The 17,739-nt window shown below is 34.8% G+C and overlaps 1 protein-coding gene across 1 annotated transcript in view; it reads left to right on the top strand.

Annotated features, from left to right (window-relative positions):
* TDRD3 (tudor domain containing 3) overlaps positions 1-17,739 on the top strand; it is a 197,858-nt gene that overhangs the window by 131,378 nt on the left and 48,741 nt on the right. The window contains exons 9-10 of the mRNA XM_004279927.3: positions 2,512-2,668; positions 3,442-3,567. Coding sequence (XP_004279975.2) covers positions 2,512-2,668; positions 3,442-3,567 — 283 coding nt within the window. The remainder of the gene's footprint in view (positions 1-2,511; positions 2,669-3,441; positions 3,568-17,739) is intronic.

Genomic DNA, 17,739 nt, shown 5'->3' with positions numbered 1-17,739 from the left:
AAAAAAGAAATTAAAAGGAACTATCCCTGAAGAAGCTCAGGCATTGGGATTACTAAACAAGAACTTAAATTAACTGTCTTAGAAATGCTCAGAGGTGTGAAGGAACCATTGACAAAGAGCTAAAAGCAATCAGGAGAACAATATAAACAAGTAGGGAATATCAATAAAGATAAATTGTAAAAATAAACAAAATAGAAATTCTGGAACTGGAAAGTACAGTAGTGGAAATAAAAAATTTCATTAGTCAGGTTCAACATCAGACTAGAGCAGGCAGAAGAAAGAATCAGTGAACTTTAATATAGGGCAATTGAAATTAGCCAGTCTAAGATGCAGAAAGAGAAAAAAATGAAGAAAAATAGAGCCTAAGGGACCTATGAGGTACCATCAAATATACCAACATACACATTATGTTGTGTATGTTCTCTTCCCAATAGAAGAGAAAAGGGACAGAAAAAATATTTGAAGAACTAATGCCCCCAAATTCCCAATTTGATGAAATCTACAAATCTAAGAAGCTTAGTGAACTCCAATAGGATAAACTCAGAGACACACCAAGACACATAATCAAGTTGTTGGAAGGTACAGACAGGAAATCTTGAAAGCAGTGAGAGAGAAGCAACTCATCAAATACAAGGGATCCTCAATAAATAAATGGCCAATTTTTCATCAGAAAGTATGGAGGCAAGGAAGCAGTGGGGTGATACATTGAAAGTACGGAAAGAAAAAAAACTGTTCACCTGTAATTCTGTATTCAGAAAAACTGTCATTTAAGAATGAAGGAGACTATCAAAAGGACAGTTTGAAATTTTAATGACCAGGAACCCTGTTCTTTTTCATGTTGCATGGTATTCAGCTCTTTATTTTCAACAATTGAAAGAGGACTTGATTGGGATGTCAGTTGACAGGTTCTTAAAATAATTTTTGATAATAGGTGGTATAATAGGTTGAATTGTGTCCCATCCATCACCCCCATGCTACCCCCCTGCCAAACAAGATAGTTTGATGTCTTGACCACCAGTACCTTAAAATGTGACTGACTCTCTCCGGAAACAGGATCTTTGCAGAGATACCAAGTTAAAAAGAGGTCATTAGGTTGGGCCCTAAGCCAATATGACCCTAATTTAATCTCCTTATAAAGAGGGGAAATTTAGACACAGAGATAGACACTTACAGAGGGAAGTTGACCTGAAGACACACAGTGAGAAGATGGCTGTGTGACTGGAATGATACATCTGTAAGCTAAGGAATGCCCAGGATTGCCAGCAAAGAACAGAAACTAGAAGAGGCAGGGAAGGTTCTTCCCTAAATCTGTCAGAGAGAGCATGGCCCTGCCAACAGCACTGAATGAGAGTTAACTGGTTAACTGCAAATCAGGTTAACAAGAAAGGTACAATAAGTTATACCAAGGTTGGATATTAATTGATTCTTGAGTGTGTTTGGTTAAATTGTATGGGATAATATTCTTAATTAGATATTTACTTGGGAGATAATTGGGAGAGGGAAAGGCTTTGGAAGGATTTTTTTTTACATTTAGATAAGTTTTTGAATAAGAAGGATGAATTATAGTTTTAATGTCTAATCCTTTTTACATTTACTTTAGTATATCTACAGCAGGGATGTAAATTTTCTCTTATGTGTCAGCTCTGATCTGTTGATCGTTGCTACTATATTTAGAAAGGATTTTGTCTTTGGAAGTCACAAAATCAGGGTTTGAAAAAAAGTCAGGGTTTTAAAAACAGGATTTTTTAAAAAGTGCTGTGCTTTTAACAACGTCTACATGGGTATCAGAGTAGCTGTCTGCACCATGCATGCCATGTGTAATGCTATCTTAAAGCCTATCCATCTTAACTCTTAAATGTGTAAAAGTTAGTTATGTATTCCTCAGCTGGTTATGATTCAGTAATTTCTTCATGGGATATGTTTATGTTACTTAAACAGTTCTTTAATTCTACTCAGGTCTAGATTTTTCAAGATTTGGGGTTCTGACATTTGTAAAGTAGATTTTTTATTTGGGGTACAGGCTGTCAAAGCTTCATAGATAGTATTGCTAATAAATATAGAGCAAAGTACTGAAACAATAGAGAGTAGAAAAAAAACCAAGCTACTGAGATGGTACCATTTTGTTAGCTTCTTTTTATACTTTGCATTTTTGGAGAGGTGCTATATAAATTGCAGTTCCTTAGGACAGAGAAGTATCAACGATGAAAATTTTTCATTAGGTAGTTTTCACTGCCTGTATTATTTTCAAAAGCCTTATTCTGACATATAAAATTTCTTTTTTGTTTGTTTTGCGTTTGTAATGATACAGAGAAAGTACTCAAGGCACAACCCTGCATATCACAGATCCTTCCTTGACTATTGGTATGAAAAAACAGCAAGTGATGTATTAATATCACATTTTGTCCATAAACATCAGATGTAATTTTTAGTTAAAAAACAGCATGTAGTTAAAAACTTACACCTTGCTTGTTTATTGGCTATCAGCATAACTTTTCTCTTCGTTCTTTACAGGTTGATGAGAAGGCTCTGAGGCACATAACAGAAATGGGCTTTAGTAAAGAAGCATCAAGGCAAGCTCTCATGGATAATGGCAACAACTTAGAAGCAGCACTGAATGTACTTCTTAACAGCAATAAACCGAAACCTGTTACGGGTCCACCTCTGAGAGGTATAATTCATTAAGCAATGTGCCAGACAGTATTATTTGATTTTCAGAGAAATATATGTTGTCGACAAAGACTGGGTTTTGTTGCTGTGAAGGCTATAACTTCATTTACCATTATGGTAAGTGGAAGGAGCAGCAGTTTGGGAACCACAGTCTTATGTAGGTTATTCTTAGTCTCATTGTCTTCATCTTTATATAAAGTAGGTCTAATACCTTATTTAACAAGGCCATGAATAATACAGAAAATATGAAGTAACTAGCTCTATTAACTATTTCTAGAACTAGGCCATTTGTATAAATGACTAGTCTATAAACTTTTAATAATTAACAGGAACATGACTTTTATTTAATGTTATTTTAAAATTATTGTATGGTCAAATGTATTATGTGATTTTTCAAGTCCCAGTCCTATATTCTTTTAAAAAAATAAGTGGTTGCTATACAGCAGAGATTGGCACAACATTGTAAATCAACTATACTTCAATTAAAAAAAAAATAAGTGGTTAAAGAAAAATCATATAAAAATGATTTATTTTCCTTAGAAGATAATTTACATGAACAAATTCAAATTTCCAGATAGATCATTTACAGGATTAAAGGTGCTACTTAATATAGTCATTTAAAAACATTTTTGTTTTAATGGATGTAGAATATACAGAAAAATATGAAAAGATATATATAAAGTTCTACTTAAGATGTCTGCTGATTATATTTTAGTGTATATTCTTCTTTTGTTTTTGCATGTATAATGTATATGTCTTGCTTTACTTCTTAAGGTAAAGGAAAAGGCAGGGGGCGAATAAGATCTGAAGATGAAGAGGAACTGGGAAATGCAAGGCCATCAGCACCAAGCACATTATTTGACTTCTTGGAATCTAAAATGGGGACTTTGAGTGTGGAAGGTAAGCCAGCTTAAAGTAGATTTCTTTTTTATTATTTATTTATTTATTTATTTATTTATTTATTTATTTTTGGCTGCGTTGGGTCTTCGTTGCTGCATGCGGGCTTTCTCTAGTTGTGGCAAGCGGGGGCTACTCTTTGTTGTGGTGCGTGGGCTTCTCATTGCGGTGGCTTCTCCTGTTGCGGAGCATGGCCTCTAGGCGCATGGGCTTCAGTAGTTGTGGCATGCAGGCTCAGTAGTTGTGGCTCGCGGGCTCTAGAGCGCAGGCTCAGTAGTTGTAGCATACGGGCTTAGTTGCTTCGTGGCATGTCGGATCTTCCTGGACCAGGGCTCAAACCTATGTCCCCTGCATTGGCAGGCAGATTCTTAACCACTGCACCACGAGGGAAGTCCCTAAAGTAGATTTCTTTTTGAAACACCAAACTTTATTTGGAATTGTACAAAAAAGGTATAATATACTGACAGTGTGAATGTCTACTCTTGGGTATTTACAAATTTATTTAATTACAAATTTCCTGTTTGACAAAAGTACAGAAGAAAGTTTTAATTGTTGCATTCTGAAAATATTAAAGCTTATTTTGCCTCTAACTGTACGATGGGCAATATCACCAAACTCTTTCCCTCAGTTTACTAGATGACAGATTTAGCTATGAAAGCATATTGTTATGTTGGAGAAATTACTATATAACTTTGTATAACTTTTTTGATTGTGAAATTGGTCTCTTTTTTCTCTACATATTACACGTTGTATGAAAATATGTGGTTATGGTTAGGGTTAAATGAGCACAGTGAGTGAGTATGCTCCCACATTGTGATATATTTCTTAGTATGATATATTTTAGTGATTAACATAATACTGAAAGAGATATAATCATGTTAAATGTTTATTTTTTAATTGAAGTATGGAATATGATAAATATTTTCTAGAATTGTAAGATTTTAATATATGATTCCAAAAAGTTAGGGAAATATTCTTTTAGATTTAGTTTTCTCTTTCAGATATATTTCAAATTAAATTTAAGCTCAGAGATAAAACACTTTTATAACAAATTTGAAGTTTACAGATTTCATGAAAATGGAATCTTTTGTTAGATGACAAAGAAAAGATAATGCATTGTTTGAAAAACAAATGTTGGATGTAGAATGTAGATGAGATTTGTAAGTAGACACATGTAAGAGCAATATTTTCTTACTTTTAAAGTATGATGAGGGCTTCCCTGGTGGCACAGTGGTTGAGAGTCCGCCTGCCAATGCAGGGGACACGGGTTCATGCCCCGGTCCGGGAAGATCCCACATGCCGCGGAGCGGCTACCGTGAGCCATGGCCGCTGAGCCTGCGCGTCCGGAGCCTGTGCTCCGCAACGGGAGAGGCCACAACAGTGAGAGGCCCGTGTACCGCAAAAAAAAAAAAAGTATGATGAATTCATTTCCTGTTGCTGTTTCACAAATTACCAAAAGGTCAGTGGCTTAAAACAATGCAAGTATACTATCTCATAGTTTCTGTTCTGGTTCAGGAGTCAAAACACAGCTTACTTGAGATCTCTGATCAATGTTTCACATACTAAAATCAAGATCAAGATCAATGTTTCACATACTAAAATCAAGATTTCAGCTGGGGCTGTGATCTTGCCTCAGGCTTAAGGTCCTCTTACAAGTTAACTGGTTGTTAGCAATATTCACTTCCTTGTGGATGTAGGACTGACATTCTTGCTTTCTTGTTTGATGTTTCCTGGGGAGTGCCTTCAGCTCCTAGAAGCCCTCAGGTCCTTGCCACGTGACCTCCTCCCTAGGCAGTTCACATGTTTGCTTCTGCAAGGTTAGCAGGAGAATCTCTACTGCTTCTTAAAATCTGACTTCTAGATATTTTTGTCCCAACCTTCCTTTATACTATCCCAATCAGAGCTCCTTTGATTTCCTTTTATCCTTCTGTCTCCCTACATTTGCTTTTGACTCCTAGAGTCTACTAAATCCTAATGAAGTTGAGACCAAGAATAGTAATCTACGGTGACCTGTGTGTCTATCAGCTTTCAGTTCTCACAGAACACATCCTATACCAACAAAATGTAGTATACTAGCATTCCACTTGGGAAAAGGTATTAAAGTTAATTAAGATACATGACATGAATAATACACACCAAACATCAGTGTTAGAGAGATTTACTTCTGAGGGAACAGAAATTTATAAACACATATGTTAATATTGGATATTGTTTTAGTAGACTGTTTTGTATTTACATTATTGTTCTTAATATGGTACAGAGTCAGCTAGAATATGAGAAAGATATAGACATTATAATAGTATTTCACACCCTAGATTTTCACAAGGAATATAACCTGTGACCTTCATAAATCCCCAAATTAAAAAATTAGATATTTCTAATGTTTGTAGAGGCTCTTAAATTTTATCCAAATTCACATGTTCCTTTGATCATCCTAACCCCAGAAATTACCCTCTCCAACTTACATTAGAGTTTTCTGTCCTACTTGATAACCACTGTTCTCAGAGAAGCAAATTTCTGTTCTTTCCTAGAAGTACTGTGTGGGGAAGCCAGCTAACCAAGATGGGAGATAGGCAGAGGCTTCTTAGAGTAGGTGGCATTTAGACAGGTCAAAGGAGGAGTGTTGGGGGAAGGGCGGTCCAGATGTAGGGAACTCTGCATGTCCAGGCTTGGAGGCAGCAGAACGCCAGTTCCTATGCTTGGGAGGTTATGGGAGAGGTAGAGGTATAAGGCCAGATGTAAAAGTGGTAGTCTGGAGCCAGATCAAGAGGATTTTGTCCTAAGGAGTTTTTACTGTATCCAAATGACAGTGTAAAGCCATGAAAGGGTTTGTGGCATGACAGTAACAAAGTTTGGTGCTTTCAGAAAAAATATTTGTCCATTGGCAAGGTGGAAAATGGGATTGAGACTGAAGTGAGGCTACAACTGTATGTGTTGTAAGAAATTGTTCATTCTATATATGCAGTATTTTATGTAGTATTTATTTGTACCTGGTCTATGATAAGCAGCAGGGGTACAAAATTTAATAAAATACCTCATTCAGAAAATTCATGGAAATAGATGGATTTTGTAGCTCTTGCCCCAAAGAAGCTTACTGTTAGTTTGTGAGACAGAAGAAACCACAAACTTAAAAGGTCATAGGAATGCTTATTAAAAAGAATATTATTATTTACTTTGTGTAAACCTTTTTATCATTTACTTAGTGTAAGCAACACTAAACAAAATATAAAGACTTAGCAGAGGTATTTTGAATACAATAGTCAAATCTGATCTGGCGTTTTTGTAATCTGTAATAATATTACATTCTTTATTTCTAAGTTTTATTGCCAAAATAAGGCTAACTAGTTGTTTTGAATGGCTAAGAAATCCTTTAAACAGGCAGCCTTGAAAATACTGCTTGGTTTGCTATTTCATTGTTTTAAATGTTTGAGCAGAGAAACTTATCCTTTCAGTAATAGCTCTTCTCACCCTAAACTCTTTCTTTCATGATGCTGACATCACATCAGAGGAGATTAATGATAACAAACATGAGCACAAGCAGCGGGACAATAAATTGATACATATATGGACTGAAGATTATCATGCTTGTAGATGTTTCTTATGCAGGCATGCCTGGAAGATATTGCAGGTTCGGTTCCAGACCACCGCAATAAAGTGAATATTGCAATAAAGCAAGTCACACGAATTTTTTGGTTTCTCAGTGCATATAAAAGTTATATTTAAAAAAAAAAAGTTTATCCTATATTGTAGTCTGTTAAGTGTGCAATAGTATTATGTCTGGAAAAACAATGTACATACCTTAATTAAAAATGCTTTATTGTTAAAAAAAAATGCTAACCATCATCTGAGGCTTCAGCAAGTCATAGTAGTAACATCAAAGATCACTGATCACAGATCACCATAACAAATATAATAATGAAAAAGTTTGAAATATTTTGAATTAACAAAATGTGACACAGGGAATGGAAGTGAGCAAATGCTGTTGGAAAAGTGGTGCCAGTAGGCTTCCTTGATGCAGGGTTGCCACAAGCCTTCAGTTTGTTAAAACAAAAATGCAATATCTGCAAAGCGCAATAAAACGAGGTGTGCCTGTATTCTCTTGGCTCTGTCTTCATGTAATCCTGTTACAATGAAGGTGACAGGATTAATGGAAATGCTTGATGTGTTTTTCAGGTATGTTGCAAAAAAAAGATCATTCTGTTATTCCTTCTCTTATTAATTCTCATACTATTGAGGTATTCCTAGGTGAGCTGAGGTTCATAGTAAACAGTTGAGGCAAGTTAATGAATTGTTTTTCTGCTTACTTCATGATTTCATGTTTCTTTGTAATTGAAAATAAAGCCCAGAATAACCTCTTACTTTTGAAAAATTGAATCTCCACTTTGGTTTTCCCTCAGAATTTGGTCATTGTTCCATAAATCTTACGTTCTAAAATTAACTCTGCATTGATGGGAGAAAATATTGGCCATTTTTCTAAGGAAAATCTAGAAAGCGTTTCAGGATAGAGTCTCCATAAATTTTAATGGTTAAATGCCTTATGGACAGCTAATGAAAATAACTATGGGCTTTTAATTTTATTCATGTTCATATCATCAGTGTCATTATTTGTGTCTGTTACATACCTAAATTGATTATAAAGAAGTTATCATTATTCAATGATGTGTATATTTGGATTTTTTTTAAATGTTTGTTTCTAATTCAGTTGAATTATCAAACCTCTCTTGCTTCTATGTTTTGTATCATTTAAGCTGTCTGAGGATTTTGTTTAGTTCAGGTAACCCTAAAAGTCATGTTTAGCTGAATAAGCCTAGGCCTGGATGGACTTGTTATGTCATATCTAATTCTGTGTAACGTGTTAGGCTTGTTGGAAAAAAAAAATACATCCTCTAAGAATGTGTTTCTTACAGATTTAATGCAGGTAAGTAACACATTTACTTTCACATTGTATTATATAATTTTCTCTAAAAGAACAAAGGGCACTATAATTTCTTTATCCTGATTTTTAGAAATTTCCGTCAGAGATACAGGCTTACCTTGGAGATAATGCGAGTTTGGTTCCAGACTTCTACAATAAAGCAAACATCACAATAAAGCGAGTCACACAAATTTTTTTTGAATTTTCAGTGCATATAAAAGTCATGTTTACACTATACAGTAGTCTGTTAAGTATGAAATAGCATTATGTCTAAAAAAACAATGTACATACCTTAATTAAAAATTACTTTATTGCTCAAAAATGCTAACCATCATCTAACAAATTCAGAGTTGCCACAGATCTTCAGTTTGTAAGAAATGCAGTATTGGCAAAGTACAATAAGGTGAAATGCAGTAAAATAAGTAGTGTCTATAATTGATCATCACATGTACTTTCCCTAGAGATTTTCTTGTATCATTAATGTTTTTGTTGTGTCTTTTAATTCAAGTCAAATGTAATTCTAATTGACATTATTATCAATATTCTGAAAAAAATGAGGTTGGACTTCCCTGGTGGCACAGTGGCTGAGAGTCCGCCTGCCGATGCAGGGGACACAGGTTCGTGCCCGGGTCCGGGAAGATCCCACATGCCGCGGAGCGGCTGGGCCCGTGAGCCATGGCCGCTGAGCCTGCGCGTCCGGAGCCTGTGCTCTGCAACGGGAGAGGCCACAACAGTGAGAGGCCCGCGTACCGCAAAAAAAAAAAAAAAAAGATGTTGGATTACATTGTTTTATGAGAGTAATCACTAAAGTGTTCTATGTGATATGTAATAATTTGATGTCAAGTTGGTTGATATCAATATTCAACTGATGAGTTTGTGATAGGGTTGTGTTCAAAAGGCTCATATATAGGCTCTTAAAAAAAATTTTGGTTTCATACACTAGATAGAGTTCATGGCCAGATTATCAGGCCAACTTTCAACTTTACATACCTTAAGTTTATCAATATATTACTTCAGTAATACATAACTACCATTTGAAACAATGCCCACTAGAAATATATATTTTAAGTTTCAACTTGGGACAAAAAGAGTAGGTTTTATTCTTTCTATTATCATGGAAGATATCTGGGTTGGCCAGAGATAGAGGGAGGGGTTGCCTTAAGACAGTAACTTTTTACATCTAAATAAAACCAGGAAAACCTTCATTTTTCCAAATGGGGAACAAGAGGCATTGTGAGAAAAGTGGACAGAGTAACTTTCTTAAATTCATACTCCTCTGTTTCCTTGTTTCTATAGCTTATTTTGTAAATTAAGTATGTTACAAGTTTTATTTATGTTTCTCCGTATTTTGTGTCAAAATTTTAGAAAGTAGACTAGAGAATATGACCCAGTTGTATAAAGGGTAAACACTTAGAAAAATATGAACAGAATTCAAATAGAGATATTTTTTATGAAAAGGATAAGATTTAAATTAAACAATTATAGGAACTAAGAACTCATCCAACATTCATAAATGTTGGACATGGTCATAGGTGATCAAGCTTCCCCTTTCCAGGACCCAGTCTCATCTTCTACTTTTCCTCTTTTATTCCTTGGTTCATAGAATTCTGTAATCTCTCAAGAAGCATGATTATCTGAGTCACAGTCCTTTTGGCTTGTTGGTATAATTGAGAAGAGCACCTCATAGCTAGTTCCATCTGTGTCCTTTCTACTTTCAAGCTTGCCAGCTTGTTGCTTTCTTGTAGGACTTACTGAAGGCAATAAGAAGTAACCAACACCTTTCATCGCCCTGACATTTTCATACCAAGTTCTCTAAAGCATTGGCCTCATTAGTTAGGTGGTCTCAGTTCCAAGACAATAGGCTACAGTTTAACCAAACAATGAGGAGTGCCAACTTCTGTTAGGGGATGAAGCAGCTTTCACTACCTTGTACCCTTCCTTTACTAAACAAGTTTTACATTTTAGGTCTGTCACTTGTATCACTCTTTTTCCTGGCACTAATTTCTGAATTAGTTTACATTAAGCTGTAAGCCACAGAAATCCAAATATGCAAAAAAAGTAATTTATTGGCTTATATAAGTGGAAGGTCTTTCTCTGTCTCTGAATTGTGTGTTGATGGTCTGTCTTAACGTGGAAGCAAAGATTGGCCCAGGTAGCACCAGGTATAGCATAAGGCCAATGTATATAAGGGGGCATAATGACATATAAAGATAGGTACGTAAAAACACTTATCTTAATTTTCCAAGCACATTTTTTCTGGGAAAAGATAAATACCTTTCATCATATGATTATTGATTCCCCAAGCTCAACTCCCAGTGGAGATGCTGGCATTTGTGTGTGTGAAGCAGCTGAAATAGGAGTACAAAGAGACTTGGATGGTCTGCTTGACAGTTGTTGGTGTCAAATCTCCATTCATAATATGAAAAAGTAATAAAAAAAAAATTTCTCAGAAACAATCAAATGGCCCTTATACCTGGAATATCAGACAGAAAAAAGACCTTCCATCTTCTAATGTCTATATCTGCCTCCTTCTTAGTCAGGAGAGCTTAGGACATCTTAATTGATTCTGGATTATATGTTAAAGGGGAGGGAGTAGTTATCACTGAAAGCAGAGTTCTTTTACCAAAAGAAGAGGAGAATTGAATGGATGCTGTGGCAGATAAATACAACTGATTCTACCACTAACTTAACTCACAGCTCTTGTATTTTACTAGTTGTATGTCTTTGGGAAAGTTATATAATCTCTCAAACCTTAATTTCATTATTGGGAAATGGGGAAACAGTAGCACCACCTAAGTTTAGAGTTATTGAGAAGATCAAATTAGATTATGCATAAAAGTGCTAAGCACAGTGTTTGGCACATAGGCCTCCATATAATGGTAGTTCTAACACCACCGCCACCACCACTATCATCATCGTTAACATCATTGTGATTAGCAGTAGTAGCAATAGCATCCTCCACTCATTGTGTCCTCATCTCCTCCCCTACTACCCAAATTTAGGCCCTCATCAACCCTCCACTGACTTTTTGCAGAACTTTATCATCTCATCCTCCATTTTTGCAAACAGTGATCTTTCAAGACACAAATTTGATCCCACTACCCCCTTGCTTAAAATGCTCCATTGACTCTTGTTGGCAGAATAAAATTCAGATTATATTACATATACTATTTTTGTGGAGTTCCATTTCTTTATTTTCTGTGGATTTTGTGAGAAGTAGCATTTTTCTTGGTTAATGGTACTGCATAATTTCAAATTCCACATAATATTCAGATTTAATGTATTTAGATGGTAGCAGGTATAATATTAATGGTTGGTGAATAATGCGTATGAAGTCGCAGCTTTGGATGGTTGGTAGGTGTCTTTTTTGGTTTTGTTTTATTTTCATTTAATCAAGTTTCAAGTCAGTTTAAATAGTTTGACTTATAGATTTATAGCTTGAATTTTAAAGAATGAAGAATAGGGATACAGGAAGGGAATATGATAGAATGGTAACAGTTTTATTGGAAGGCCAGAAAACTAGGTCAAGAAGACAAGGAGAATGTGTATGTGTTAGCCTAGATGTTCTTGTGAAGGATTTCCTCAAGAAAGGATTGCCCATGTATTGAGTATCGTGTATGTTTACATCGCCCATGTATTGAGTATTGTGCATGTTTACATCCAGTTGCATCAAACAACATTCCTCCTCATTTCCCTATGCAACTGATTGATTGAAATTGATGGTGGAATGCTTACTTGGAAGCCAGGGATGAATGATTGCTATGTGAATAGTCATAAGCTGTTAGCAAAAGAGAGAAAATATGTAGTTATCTATCCACTGCCTGTCACTTTCTCTCTATCCCTAACCACCAGTATGACCTTCCCAGTCCTTGATTTTTTCTTATAGGACTGATTTCTTTCTACCATTCCTTTTTTTTTTTTTTGGAAGTGCAAATTTACCCCACATATCTAGATAGTGCTTTAAGATTAACTTGAGATAGTTGTTTCTAATTCCATAATGTGGACTTGTTACCTTAACAGTGAATAGTCTGTACCAGGGATACTGGTATAGTGTCTGATTTTGAATAAGTACAGATAAGTACTGAAATTGAGAGTAAGTATTCAGAAACTCTTTTAGCAGTTTGTCAATGCCTCAATATTTGTTACTGCATTTTACAAAAGTGACAGTCAACAGTTGATTGGAAATTAAAACCAAAACCAATAACTACAACAAAAACCCTGGTCCTTAGCTAGAATTACTTTGAAATGCTCTGATCTGTGTTGTTATGACATTGTGGTCCCTAGATTTTTAAGCATTCTGACAGCATAGCACCTGACATTATCCAGGTAGTTTAAGGTTCTAGATAAAATAGGTGGAAAGTGAAAATATGCCACAGTGCTGCACAGGTAATGTCCGGATTATTAATGTAAAGTTCGTAGTTATTTGAATTTAAAAATTAATTGTATATAGAAATTTACATGTGGATTTAGGGATAACTTTAGTGAAAAAATTTAAAGGTAATGTATAGAAAGTTGGTGAAAATTGGCTTACTGTGAATTTGAAATACACTTTTTAAAGATATGTTTTTAAACAATCAAGGAGAGATACTCAGCAGGCAGTAGAATTTAGAGATTGAATAGAGCTGGAGGAGTCAGCAAAGGAAACTGAGAAAACAGCTGCCAAAAAGTAGGAGGAGTAGAAACAGAGGTAAGGATGGGAGGTGTCCATTGGGTTTACATAGCATTAAGAGTGTGTTGGTGAATGTTTAACAACTGGCTGTGGGGGAAGAGGTGGGAGGCAGGGGAGGGATGCTCTGATTTTTAGCTTTTCCTGATTTCTGTGGTGTAAATATTCCACTATGGCTAATTTCAAGCCATCAAAAATTAGCTAATTTCAATCTGCAACCAGATTGCAGATTTTCTGAAAATTTAATAATCTGTTTTTGTTCAATATTCAGACTGGCTCCAACACACCACTGATTGGAGACCTTGACAAAAATAGTGTCAGTGAAGTACTGGGGTTAGAAGACAAGCTGAAGGATATCCAGTAGATAAATGTTCTATGGATGTTAAAGTGATTATTTTGAAGAGAGTGGTAAGAAAGGACGTATTTAATATAGCATGAAAAAGTTATGCTTTAGGCTTGGGGTGATGGGCAATTTCTCTTCCTATAACATAATATTTTTAAAAGGCTACAGTTTATTTTTTACTATATGGAGAACATAATCATTTAATAACCACTTGTGTTTATATGTACCTGCTAAGAATGAAACATAGTTCCTTGTCTTAACCTTTTTAATCTAAGTCAGAATTCATACAGAATAAATTTATAGAGGAAGTAACTTTTTACAGAGGACACAAAGTATAAATTTTGAGCTGATAGATAAAATTTTATAGCCAAAGAGTTTTGTGATCATTACAGAATATACACAATATCTAATGATATTTTACACAAAAGCCCTGATTTGTATAAATGAGAAAATTAGTTGAAAATTTTGATGTGAAAAAAAATGTAATCGGGTTTATATATAAACATAGAAATATTAGAAAATGTTATTCTTCTGTTTTAATGTGAATTCATGTACTAATCAGTTAATACCATCTTTTTGTAACAAGTATCTTTAATGATTTGTTTTTATTTTGCTTTATTTGTTGAAGGATTACTCAGCAATAATTTTAACCATTCTTCTTGAATTAATGTCTGCATTAGTAGGTAACCTGTTATACTGTGGTACTATGACTTTTTAAAAATAGTATCTAGCCCATAAATGGCCATTCCTTTGGTTTTGCCAAAGAGCTTTTGTGATTTCTGCATTGCACCAGAAATGAACAAATGTAGGTGATAAAATTGTAGTTAACATGTTTGTTACATCCTGTTTTGTTCCTGTGGGCAGGCAGGTTGGCATAATGAGAAAATCGTGGGCTTTTGCTTCAGTTAGATTTGAGTTAAGCTCTGGCTTCAACATTTTCTAGCTGTTAGCCTTGCTTTCTGTTAATTCACTTGTAAAATGGGGATAATAATATTGCCCTTCAGCGTGGTTGGGAGAATTATATGAAGTAATGTAGTCAAAAGACCTTAAAGTAGAGTCAGGTACGTAGTAAAGTCTTAATTAAGTCATTTCTTCAGGTAGGTGTCTCAGAATAAAATGAAGAGTCATCCTGGGAAACAAAATATACCTGTTTTTTTACTATTAAAAGCAGGTACAACTGTGACTGGAGAATGAATACTCTGGAAAGAAGTATTAATATTTTAAGATACCTGATTAATTAAGCATATTCTTATGTACAAACCCAAATAATTTGTGACAATTAGTAAATTCATTCTTAATGATCCTTGCATTTCAAATCATGGGGCTGTAAAACATTGTAATCAATTATCTTGTAAAGATGAATTTTGAAACTCATGATCTGGTCTAATAGGAACATTTTATTACAAGGCAAATGAAACTCATGTAGTAGTCTTTGATTAATTTTATCATATGGACTTGTATCACTTTAATTTTTTAGATGTTTTCACAGTTTTATCTATTTTGTGATGAATTTTTTTGTCATTTTTTTTGCTAATTTTCTTTTTTTTTCCTCCTATTTAATATCAAATGTTACCAATTTCCATTTATGCTTTTGTTTTGTTTCATCTTTCCCCTTCAGGTCATTAAAAAAAAGAAAAAAATAGTGATGCATTTTATTCTCCTTCCTATACAGAAGAGTGTCTCAGTATATTCCTATTAGAGTGACTGTAGACCTGGCCCCTGGTGCCAATTAGTATTTTGGTGGCTTGGGATGATCATGCCTCCTCACGAAAGGTGGCAGAGAGCCGCTAGATTCAGAATTGAATGATGCAGAATTGAGGAATGATGCAGATTCAGAATTGAATGATGCAGAGTTGAGGAGCTTTCTATTTGACTTTTGGGCTATTTCTTAATTTATTTAAAATCACCATTCCAGAATTTAGTGATTGAGCATATTTTTTTATTTATTTAATAGATTAGTTCAGTTTCAAAATATTTACTTTATATCTGACATCATTACTTAACTACCTAAGATAAAAGGTATTAGGTTTAAGGAAATCCAAGAATGATGAAACCTTTAAGGACCTTCCTTGGCTTACTGTTATTTTATTTTGGAATTAAATGGATGTATATGAAAACTATGTGGGTTTTTTGGGGGGTTTTTTTTGTTTTTTTGCGGTACGCGGGCCTCTCACTGTCGTGGCCTCTCCCATTGTGGAGCACAGGCTCAGTGGCCATGGCTCACGGGCCCAGCTGCTCCGTGGCATGTGGGATCTTCCCGGACCGGGGCATGAACCCGTGTCCCCTGTATTGGCAGGCGGACTCAACCACTGTGCCACGAGGGAAGCCCGAAAACTATGTTCTTTTAAAAGCACAATTTTATCTTCTGCCTCATCGAGTTTATTTTTTTTAAGGTGTTCTTATTTAAAAAGATTCTTCTCTCACTACATTGCCTCAGCATAATAATGCAAATGAAGTATATTCTTTAGTAGTAAAATTAATTGTTTTATTCTGTAATCTAATGTACATCTTCAGTTAAAATAGATTAGGAAATCTTTACCTTTTTTCTTCTTTTAGAAGAACTGAAATCAAATTCTCCCACACCTACCAAGCCTAATTGAAGCCTTCATTCCGTATATATGGTTATTCAACTGCCATTTGTAGTCCAGGATACTCAGTTACTCTCATGATGACTTAAGTTATTTGTATTTCCTGATCATCATAGATTTTGGTGTCCCTAACTGGAATAATTTTGAAAAATTGATCCCTAAACACAGATCTAAAAAGCTTACTCCCCGAATATCTATTCAAACCTTGTCAGGAAATAAAATACCTTCATATTTGATTTATTTTGGAAGCTGAAAAATTTCTTCAATTCAATATATAAAGGACTTTACCTCTCTCTATTAAATAAACCCCACAATACCTGTATGTTACGACTACTGTGGGGACTATTGATAATGTGTATAAAGTGCTAGTGTGGGGTACCTAATACATAGCAGATTGTCAGCAAGAGACGGCTGCTGCCTTTATTCTCTAATAATGACTGGAACAAATGCCGAAACATGCTTTCTGCTGAAAATGCTCATTTGTGTCCACTTCTCTCTAAAGAAAAAATTAATATTGACTACAGTGATTTAAAAATAAGATATTTGTGTTATATTTATAAAGCCCATCTTGGGAAAAAGTGATTTTGTAAAAATGTCTCTGTAGATGGTCTTGGCTATTATTTGAGATCTTGCATATTTGAAAAATTTTTATTCTTTGTCACAATTAATGGGTGGTTTGGCTGAATATAGAATTGTACTTAGAAAGTAATTTTCCTTTAATTTCAAAGACATTTAAAGTCTGTTAGATTGCTTTCTAGCTTCCAGTGGTTCCATTGAGAAGTTTCTTTTCATTTTGAGCCTTGATCTTTAGTCTTGACTTGCTTTGTCATTCAGGAACTTTTAAAGGTCTTCTCTTTATTCCTATTGATCTAAACATTTTATCTGGTACTTTTTTTCCTCCAGTGGGTGTTTGGAAATGTATGGAGACAGTTTGAGTAGTCACAGTGACTAGGAATCCTGAGGGAGAATGCTTTAGGATTTAGTATCTGAAGGTCAAAGAAGTTAATTTTCTTGCAAATACAGGAAACATTCTCACCCAGAATGTCAATAGTGCCCCTGTTAAGAAGTATTGTGACCGTGGGGAAATGTAAGATTAATCCTGATCTGCATATTGATTATAGTGTATGACAAGAGAAACAAGATGTGTACACCAAAGACCAGTCAATATGATTGGTAATAGTGTTATAGACATGCTGTGTGAAACAATGGAGGAAGAAAGAGTAAGTGACACAGTACAAACTGAAGTAGAATAAAAATCATTATGTGAAATATAACCATCAGATTATGAGTATATATTTACCATGTTACTGATTTTGATTTCTAGTTGGACATTATCTGCACTATTTTGCTTAATCATATCTTTGACACTTTTTTCTATATTTCCAAGTAGTACCTGTTCTTAATTACTTTGATAGGTCTATAGTAAATATCTAATTGTAATCCAAACACTTGGCAATTCCAGATCCAGAAAGATTTGAGAAAAATTTTTTTTTGCAAAGACTAGAACTTGACTGACAATGATAGCTATACATTTTAAATGGAACTGGGATTCAGAAAGGACTTGAGCAAGGGTTGTACTTGTACAGTTTTATAGCAGCTTCTGTGTTATCAGGTTGCAGTTCTATTTCATTACTGGCTTGGGAAATGAATTACCAGAATAGCA

This window comes from Orcinus orca, chromosome 18 (genome assembly GCF_937001465.1).
Source record: "Orcinus orca chromosome 18, mOrcOrc1.1, whole genome shotgun sequence".
Lineage (NCBI taxonomy): Eukaryota > Metazoa > Chordata > Mammalia > Artiodactyla > Delphinidae > Orcinus > Orcinus orca.
This window is presented reverse-complemented; position numbering and strand designations above follow the sequence as displayed.